Raw genomic sequence first — 10,178 nt, 5'->3', positions numbered from 1 at the left:
TCATTGAGGAAAAATCAAAACTGAAACCCTCTGCGATGCTCAACGATTAATTTTTGAAAAGACACTTCCATCTCAGTCATGTTCTGGAATCTCTTTAAGAAATCATGATGTTCCTCTGCCTCTTTGCTGCGTCTGCTGTTTGGGGAGATGCACAGTTCTTCTCTGACAGCGACTGTGTGGGTGTAACATTGCCTGACCTACAGCGACCACTGAAACAGTCAGAAAATTCTACCACTCTAGTACTATTGTGGCTGATTCCCAGCCCTGTCTCCTAACTGCTATTGGGAAATTTCTATTTTACACGACACGCTTTCCAGGCAGAAAGGGTAGCTGCCTTCGATCAGAAAGGGTTTTCTGTATCAGAACAGAGTCTGGATCTCAAGCTCGCATCAGCTTGGCCTACATCCTCTTCCTCTAGGGCTTGTGTTAATAGAGGGGGCTGTCCATTTATTACAGAGGATAACCGTGGAAAGAATCCCCTTAGATCCTAGACTGTCCATGGCTTGTGATGCATCGGTATTGTTGTATAGTATTGACGTAATGGTAATAGTTTTGTTCAGCGTGTAAAAACTGGAAAAAATCAACACATATAGCAACACTTTATGTCAGATTGTGTATAAAATACATGTAAAATACATTTTTACACGGGACTTTCAAAGAAGTAGGGGATCAAGGTACATACTGTTTATTCTGCTTGCCTTCGCCATGGCATATAATATCATCAGTTGTATTTTCTTTACCTTTCATTGTTCACATACAAATAACATATTTTGGGAGATATATTAATAATATTAAAATAATGCTAACATTTAACATTAACAACCAAAATAAAGCTGTGTATAAACATGAATATTAATATCATTCTGATTATTATGATTATTAATATTATTGTTAATATTATTCAGAATGGGTTGAAGATGGTTTAAGGTCTTAGAACTAGACCTAGAATTTGAGCTCCACAGGAAAAATAACATTGTGAGCAAGAGAGAGAGAGAGAGAGAGAGAGAGAGAGAGAGAGAGAGAGAGAGAGAGAGAGAGAGAGAGAGAGAGAGAGAGAGAGAGAGAGAGAGAGAGAGAGAGAGAGAGAGAGAGAGAGAGAGAGAGAGAGAGGGAGGGAGGGGGGAGGGAGGGAGGGGGGGAGAGAGAGAGACAGAGAGAGAGAGAGAGAGAGAGAGAGAGAGAGAGAGAGAGAGAGAGGGAGAGATCTGCAGAGCATCATGAGTCATATGCCATAGTTATATAATCAGTCTGGGACAGTTAGGTGTCGTCTCGATCCATCAGACTAAGAGGTGGCTGGTGGCGGGGTGGCGGTGGTGATCACGTTCCTTTCACACATTCAAATGACTAATCCCAATCTATAGCACCAGATTTATAGAAAAAAATAAAAAATCTGTTCAAAACAAAAAGCCAATACTGAAGAACCATTAACAAAATTGGCTATATGCTTCCTTTACCAATCCGAACGCCTTCCGCGTGAGGGCCTGAGCTCTCCCTCTCTCATTCTCTCTCCCTCTGTCTTCCTTTCCATCCGTCTCTTACCCCTCCTTCTTCCCCACCGTCGCCCCTAACAACGTCCTCTCTGAATCCTTAATGTCTCTGCCCCGTCTCCGAGGACACTCCCTCAGCGGTGTGTTCTTAGCGCGGGGGGGGGGGGGGGGTCTGCGAAAGAGGTCCGGCATCCCGGTAGCTGTCACACCGGCCGCGACCTCTCGCGTCCTCCAGAAAGAAAATAGAACAGAGGCGCGTGGGAGCCGTCGCCCTAGAAACGCCAAGATGGCCGTCGCGGTGGGCTGTGCACGTCGGTCTGCCTTAGCGCCCCCCCCCCCCCATCTCCTTGGGCGGTGAAGAAGGGTGAGGGAGGACGTGGGTGTCGTGTACAAGGGCACCCATGCGTCAAAGCGCCACCCGTGCTGCCACCCTGAGACAGAGTCCTGGCAGCAGTTTCCATCTCTGCTGTACAGTTTGAAAGCACGAGACTTGTACTGCTGGATAGCTACTGGTGGTGGTGGAGGTGGTGGTGTTCCCAGTGGTGGAAGGGGTGGGAGGTGGTGCTCAGCTCAAGCACTTCCTCCTCCAAGTCCTCTCTGTGCTTGCTACGAGGCTCAGGATGTGCTTCTCTGTGCTTGCTACGAGGCTGGAGGATCTGCTTGACACGATACATAAAACAGTAAGTAATCAAGTGCCCCTCTTGGCGTATTCTCTTTTGAGAAGAGAAAAAAAAAAAAAGTATTTTCCCAGTACCTGTGTGTGGCGGCCTGAAGCTACTCTGAAAGAGAAAGGAGAGGAAGAGCACTAATGAGATACAATTACTGCCATTACTGGCTGTGATTGGCTGACTTTGTTTTTCTAATAGCCAATAACTACATGCTCAAGTGACTTGTGTATAAGAATGCATTCATGAAGGATCTTGGTTACCCTGGACACAAAATACACACGAGAGTCCCTTTCCTTTTTAAAACACATCGCACATCACACTGCCCTCAGTCCCATTGGTTTGACTGTTCAGCAGCACTGTGTTAGGTTAGGTCTACCTTTACGCGTTGGCTTGGACTGACTGGAAGCCACTGTTGTCAGATCTGTTGGCAGGCCGACGTATACCCCACCGTAGTTCCTGGGAACAGCAAAAGATATGTACGTACAAGAGAATACGTTGAGACACAACACAATACAAAATAGTGGCTGTAGAGGCATTTCAAAGAATAAAAAATACAGTTCATAGACATGTTAAAGTTGCGATGTACATTTAAACTATTTCATAGCTTAAAATGACCTTGATATATCAGTTGTCAATGCTGATTGATTTGTTTCTCAATAAGGTTATCAAAAAATCACTTCCTCCTTCTATGAAAAATACCCAGAGACAGTTCGTACTTCTGTCAATGTTTACAAGAATCGTACTCTTTGAATTCTGAAAGTCTCTTGCCTTCTAGCTGGGACGGGATCAATCTTACACATTGGGACTAACAGCAATGATTTTTTCTTTTGAGTGATACCACAAAGTATTTTTTCAAAGTAATTACTTTGGAATTGTTCAGAATAAATGTACACAATGAATGAGAGAAAACCAATTGATTTGTTGCAGTTCTTTAGAAACAGCAGAGTATGCACAAACACATCTAAAAAATCAAACAGCATATATTGCTGTATAAAAGTACAAAAATAACGGAAAAGTAGGAATCTATGAGATTTTAATAACCATGTTTCACTCGCCGCAAAGCTCACAGTATATATATATACACTTATCATTCAGAAGCATCGCTAAGCCTGCGAGAAGTACATCTACGATCACAGATATAGGGATCTCTTGGAGGAAGGAAAAAATATATAATCTGCATAAATTACCTTAATTTTTTGACTAAATAAAAAAGATCACACACACACATTGTATACGTCACCTTCTTTTTTCATCATCGGCTGTGGGCTCTTCTGTCCTGGTTCAGAGAGGATGCACATTTTAGGTAATTTTCATCTAAATCCTTTGAATAACAAAGAGATTCCTTGTTTCTGTGAAACTATTTTCTCCGAAGCCCGTCTAAAAGCTACGTGATTCTTTCTGAAGCATCTCTGATTCTTCTTAATGTCTCTCATTGTGTTGAAAAAAGTGTGTTTTGTTGACGAGCATTGTTGCTTGGATGCATAATGGCCTTACTTTTGTTTATGTGAACAGTGGAAACGTGTGCACAAGACGGCTCAAAAACACATCACTGTGCAGTACGTTTGTTATAGTGTTAACAGCCGCAAACAGAAAAAAAATGACGCAAGGATGGATTTGTCAAGGTCAGAATTGAAAAGCTGATACAAGCATAATGTAATCACTGGCGGAAATCGTACTTTAGCTGTCTGTGAGTGTGTGTGTGTGTGTGTGTGTGTGTGTGTGTGTGTGTGTGTGTGTGTGTGTGTGTGTGTGTGTGTGTGTGTGTGTGTGTGTGTGTGTGTGTGTGTGTCAGTGGAGGGGGGCATTTGCAGTGTTTTGCTGAACAATGCTAGGAAATAGTGATTTTGCCAATTTTGTGTCTGTTGCTGTCAGCCTTCACACACACACACACACACACACACACACACACACACACACACACACACACACACACACACACACACACACACACACACACACACACACACACACACACACACAGACCCTCATTGATCTTGGAAATGTTTTGAAAGCACATGCTGGGTGACTGAAAAGTGAACACACACAACAAGTGAAGGCTGTGCATTGTTCAGAAGAGAACATATACAGTATCTATTGGACACATATGACGGCTGCTGAAGTCTTTTTGGAGGGGAAGGCTTAAGCAATGCCATTCAGAAACCCTGGATTGTCTCCTGGACAATATGGTGAAATATTCAAGAGCTCTCATGGAAGAATGCTGGCTGGAAAGACCTAGGGCATCAGATGTTAACATCAGAAGAGACTAATGGTTGCAGATCGATTTGCTGATAGGATTACAATTAAGGTGAAATACATACTTCTCGGTAAATATGTATTTAGGCAATATATAGGCTAAGACAACTGTGGCCAATTCAAGGAATTGATAGCTTGAGAATTGTTCTCCTTTTTCGATGGATATGGAGATTCAGATGGATTCATTATATTAACTTTAGATGACCTATATTAAATGTTCCATAAGTTATTTATAGATACTAATATCAAGTCATTTAGCATGTAATGGATGGCCATGAGCTAGTGTCAACATTGGAAGGGATGAGAAAGAGTGGATTAGAATTTGCAGGTATACTTACACATCTTTGGAGGAATCGGCTGGTCCTATACACAAACAAGAGACAAGCAACATACAAACACAAATCTGTCATTACTACATTTCCCTAATGGAAGAGAGCCAATATCGTCCTGTTTCGTGTCAGCCCATGGCTGGGAGAAGAACAGGAGCTAATAAAGAGTCGTCATGTTCTTATCAAAGACCCCTTAGGGGGCCATTATATAGCATAATACCAGTCTCTTAGAGAGAGTAGATGTTAAATATAGCAGAGTACATCGTTCTGTGGAATAGGGCCCTACTCCCTGCATCATAAGCGCAATTCTTCTTTCATAAAATAATAACCTGACAGCTCCGAGAAAAAAATCGATTTTGCTTGGGCTGTTTTGTTTTTTGTCAATTTCCCATCCGTTCAGTGTTCTGTTCTGACGTTATTCAAGACCACTAATTTCTATAATACCTAGCGACATACACCATCTGACCCACCCAGAACCAATCGGCGAGAATAAAGTGGATTTACCCAACTCCATGGTCACATGGCCAACGATCATAGACGTACAGACATACTAGGGAACACATCCTTCTAAAATATACAACAAGTGACCATGACCCTGAGAATCTCTATTGTAAAAGAAGAGGCATTTCCATTCCCACCCCAGAGAAAAACACTGTGTGCAATAAACAGCTCAGTCTGCTGACATTACACAGGGAGCTATTCAGAAGTCCCACAAAAGCTCATTCATATTCCAGGGTCTCATTTGCCCTGCACAAGAGCAGCGCACCGTGGCGCACACATCCAGGCTGTGGGTTTTTCAAGCCTCCTCCACTTTGAATTACGGGACTTTAACGCAACGCACTTGAGGACAAAAACAGCATTTCGATTATCGTTCTCAGTCACTTTTTTTAAAAAATCAACAACATTGAAATGAGTGTCCAATAGAAAAAATTATCAATGGATAAGAGAGAATATATATGGTAATAATATGGTTTGGTTTACAGGGTTTAAGGGGGGGCAGAAGGGCTTTGGCTGCGTTGGGTGGAGGAATAATAAAACAATCATAGCGCCTCAGCTTCACATTTGTCATGATGACAGGTTCCCATACTTCCTTGTCCCTAAGCAGAGCGCTGACCTCCAGCAAGACGCAGGAAGAGGACCGACTTAAGGTCATGCAGATGACGGCATTCCTCCACTTTCCATAACGACTTCACAGGCACGCTTTGGGTGACTGATTTGTGCAATCAGGGTATAAAGGGACAACTGGCCGACTCTCACACACTCAGACACACACACACACACACACACACACACACACACGCATCTGTCTGTGGCTCTGGTGAACAAGGAGCGAGACTGAGCTGTACTTGATTGGACACACATACACTCATACATACACGTAACCGCGCATACACAGTCAAACACAAAGCACAGACACACACACACACATACGAAAACACATTTAAACACACAAACAAACAAAAGGTGCAGCTACAAATCATACGAAAAACGATTTGTGTATTTATAAGCTGTTAATAATTACTGCTTCCATTGAGTTTGATTAATACTTTTGGTAAATGAGCTTCATAAGGGCATGGAGACGCACTGAATACAGACGGAGCAGGGTCTAAGTAGTCTAAGACCTTGAGCTGTATCGACTCCACGGTAATGCCCCTCAGGGCTTTATGAATGACCTGCGGATGGACTGTGTTTAAAATGTGTCTCTGAGGGCAGGTTCTAGCCAGTAATAACCAATGCGGACGAAGAGGAGCTAGTGTGGGGACCCTTCCTGTTGTCTCTCATTCCCATATTCCAAGGAAACAATGTGTGATATTTTACACACACACATACACATTAGTACGATACATTACAATTCTCAAACACTCACAAATACAAGAACAAACAAATACAGATGCACCATCAGACAAACACACAAACTCACAGAAACACATACATCACACACACCCGCAAACAAACAAATACACACACACACACACACACACACACACACACACACGTTACCTCCCCACACACACAAATAAATACACATTACAAATACACACATTACAATTCTCAAACACTCACAAATACAAGAAAAAACAATTCTCAAACACTCACAAATACAAGAACAAACAAATACAGATCACAATCTGTATTACATCTGTATTGCACAATCAGACAAACGCAAAAACTCAGAGAAAACACACACACGCACACACACAAAACAAACACCTTCAAACAAACGCACATATAAACACACACACACACATACACACAGATTACACACACTCCTAAAGAATGTCTTTGTATCCTCCCAGACACTTTGGTTTAAAATCATGAAATTCCGGTGCTAATGGTGCTACTTCCTGGCAACCAGAGGAGGTAGGGAAGACCCTGAGGCCCTGTCTAATAGACTAACTGGTCACCTGCTCCACACACACACACACACACACACACACACACACACACACACACACACACACACACACACACACACACACACACACACACACACACACACACACACACACACACACACAAAAACCACATGATGAAGTCCAATCAGAATTTAACCACGAAAACAAGGGTTCCACATTATAACCATCTTTTTGACCATAGCAACAAACCCACACACAGACACATCCACTGATCACCTACACAACACACACACATGCTGAACGCCAGGGGAAATCTGACATCTGAATGGTCATTTACATTAAAAGAAGCCCACCGAGAAAAGCTAAGGCGGTGTGTATATATCAACCATATTGACATCCACACACAAGCGTGTACACACGCACACATGAAGGGTGACCCACACCTACACATACATACACACATACATACACCAACACACAGAGGGGAACACATCCACAAACACAGAGGGTGACAGACACACACACACACACACACACACACACACGCGCACACACACACACACACACACACACACACACACACACACACACACACACACACACACACACACACACACACACACACACACACACACACACACACACACACACACACACACACACACACGTACCCCCTCCAGTGCTGGCGGCTGAAGAATTGCCACAACCCATGTTGCATCGATGTGGCCACTGTCCCGGTCCGATGGCGATGTGCAGACGAGGCGTCTGGAGGGGTGGTGTTGCCAAGGGGGGCAGCTCACTCACAGGGGCTTGTATCAGACAGACGGAGAGATCAATGAAGGCAGGTAGCTAAGGTCAGTGGAATGTCTCTGTCTCCCCACAGAGCTGACTCTCTCTCTCTCTCTCTCGTCTCTTTGTCGTTTGGTTGTCATGTGCTTGGTTCTCTCTCGCTCTCTCTCTCTCGCACTCTCTCGCTCTCTCTCTCTCTTTCCCTCTCTCTTTCCCTCCTATTTCAATAAATGATGTGTGTATGTGTGTTCTTGTGTGTGTGCGTGAGTGTGTGTGTGTATGTTTGTTTGTTTGTCTGTCCCCACCACCACCACCACTAACACCGCTGCAATGGAGAGTGTACCGAGAGAGGAGAGAAAGCGTGGCGAGAGACGGGGATAAACACACTGTTGTGTTTGTGAGAGAGTGAATGAGAGAGAGAGAGAGAGAGAGAGAGAGAGAGAGAGAGAGAGAGAGAGAGAGAGAGAGAGAGAGAGAGAGAGAGAGAGAGAGAGAGAGAGAGAGAGAGAGAGAGAGAGAGAGAGAGAGAGAGAGAGAGAGAGAGAGAGGGATGCTGTTCCCTCACATGATTTGCTCTTTTCCTCCACCCTGACAGGGTTGCTAAGGAAACCGGGGGAAAGGAGGTGGAGGGAGGTGTGGAAAGCAGCCAATGAGGAGCCTCCTTTTCTTTTTTTATGAGGGCAAAAAAATTAGGGAAATGCATTTAAGGGGTTATCAATACATCTGGCTTTATGTGTGATATACACACACACACACACACACACACACACACACACACACACACACACACACACACACACACACACCACCCCTTCCCCTCATTTGGTTTTGATTAAAACAAGAGAGCCCTTTTTCAGTTTGGACCCTGGCCAGCACATCTGCCTCATTACAACTGACCGAGGGTAACCAGACATGTTGTTCTGGGGTCACGCCTTCGATAGATTGTCAATGGCTTCCCCCCCCCCCCCCCCGCCCCCTCACCCTCCCTCCCTCCCTCCCTCGATCTTAGCTCCGGCAGAGTCATCTGACCTATTGTGTTAACATTAACTGTAACACTCCCTTGACAAACAATGCATCCCTTTCAGAGATAATACACAGCAGCAGTTTACAGTCTCCGAACTTTGAAGTCATGAACTCGTGTTTCGAAGCATTTTCTCATAAAGAGGAATTGACATCTGAAATAGACGTCTTAAAAAGTAACGTACAAGCTGAAAACATTACAACATTAGACGACGTGCGTCTGGGAATATTCACTAGCCACAGTTATTTGTGAAAGCTTTGAAGTGCGTCATGGAATCAAGTTTGGTTATTTTCGATTTCAATACCAGAACAATAAGATACAACTTTATTCATCGCCAAGAGGAAATTCAGTTGTTTCAGAATGAAAAGGAGTGCATGTGAAACAACATGCTAAGATCAATAATAAAGCTTTATTGCAGCAGACACATTACGCATCGTAGAGTATAATAATGTAAATAGTATAAAAAAAGGAGTTACAAGAATACATAAAACTTGCATATTAGCCTGGCCCTATAGGATATACAGATAGAATACAAATATGCATCCAAAGGCCGAACAACACATAAATGTCTTTTATCAATTCAAATGTTTCTATCTTTGATCCTTTCCATCAGAAACCAGCGCCACCCCTTGTCTCCATGATAACGTCAACGAAAACCACCCCTCTCTGGGGTGTCTCCCCCCAACCCCCCCCCCCCCCCCCCCTTCCAGATGCATGCTTTACTCAGAATCAGAGTTATGATTATTATTATTTTGTCTTATTGTGATTTTGGAACTCTGTACAACGATAACACTAATAAATGAAATGTCCACTGCGCCATTGTGACCAATCAGAAAGCATTTTAGGTATGAAACAAACCACAACAAAGACAAGATGTGTGCTGTGTAAACACATAGTAAACAAATACAAAACAGAGCACAAAGGCAGTTCAGAAGGAATGCAGCTGGGGAGTTAAAGGCTTTCCTAAAGAGGATAAGACTTTAGGCTAGTTTCAAAACAGTCCATACATGTAGGTTGATTCATGTGCTCAGGGAGGCAGTGAGTTCCCGTTGATATCACAGGCCGAGTAGGCCATGCATGTGACCCTGTATGTACTGGCTGAGCCCAGAGCTATGAACTCCGAACCTACCAGAGGAGTCAATAGAAGACAATGGCTGTCTGTTCAAGAGTCGTTATGTTGCTTCAAACGTCTTATCGTAACCCTTTGGAGAATACACTTGATTTATCATACATTGGGGTCGACCACAAAGCAGTTAATTCGCTGGTGCGGCTGC

At 43.5% G+C, this 10,178-nt stretch overlaps 1 protein-coding gene across 2 annotated transcripts; it reads right to left on the bottom strand.

Annotated features, from left to right (window-relative positions):
• Positions 1 to 1,145: 1,145 nt before the first annotated feature.
• On the bottom strand, positions 1,146 to 8,311 carry c25h12orf75 (chromosome 25 C12orf75 homolog). 2 transcript variants are annotated; one of them, XM_030365598.1, is made up of 6 exons: positions 7,766 to 8,311; positions 4,747 to 4,771; positions 3,396 to 3,431; positions 2,532 to 2,611; positions 2,242 to 2,266; positions 1,146 to 2,146 (listed from the first exon to the last, which is right to left on the bottom strand). In XM_030365598.1, the coding sequence occupies exons 1-5, from the start codon at positions 7,803 to 7,805 to the stop codon at positions 2,262 to 2,264; spliced, it is 186 nt and encodes a 61-aa protein (XP_030221458.1). In that variant the 5' UTR covers positions 7,806 to 8,311; the 3' UTR covers positions 1,146 to 2,146; positions 2,242 to 2,261. The 2 variants fall into 2 exon arrangements, with proteins under 2 accessions (XP_030221458.1, XP_030221457.1); XM_030365597.1 differs by having other exon boundaries at positions 1,146 to 2,143.
• Between the last annotated feature and the right edge of the window lie 1,867 nt (positions 8,312 to 10,178).

This window comes from Gadus morhua, chromosome 9 (genome assembly GCF_902167405.1).
Source record: "Gadus morhua chromosome 9, gadMor3.0, whole genome shotgun sequence".
Lineage (NCBI taxonomy): Eukaryota > Metazoa > Chordata > Actinopteri > Gadiformes > Gadidae > Gadus > Gadus morhua.
Note: the sequence above shows the minus strand (reverse complement) of the source record. Positions and strands in the feature narration are given on the sequence as shown.

Bases quoted from the DNA above. Each gene is read 5' to 3' on its own strand.
- c25h12orf75 (XM_030365598.1), bottom strand. From the start codon at position 7,805: ATGGGTTGTGGCAATTCTTCAGCCGCCAGCACTGGAGGGG. The intron at 3,432-4,746 runs GTAAGTATACCT...TCTCTGAACCAG, and splicing joins GCCGATTCCTCCAAAGATGT to GACAGAAGAGCCCACAGCCG. The intron at 2,612-3,395 runs GTGACGTATACA...TGCTGTTCCCAG, and splicing joins GCCGATGATGAAAAAAGAAG to GAACTACGGTGGGGTATACG.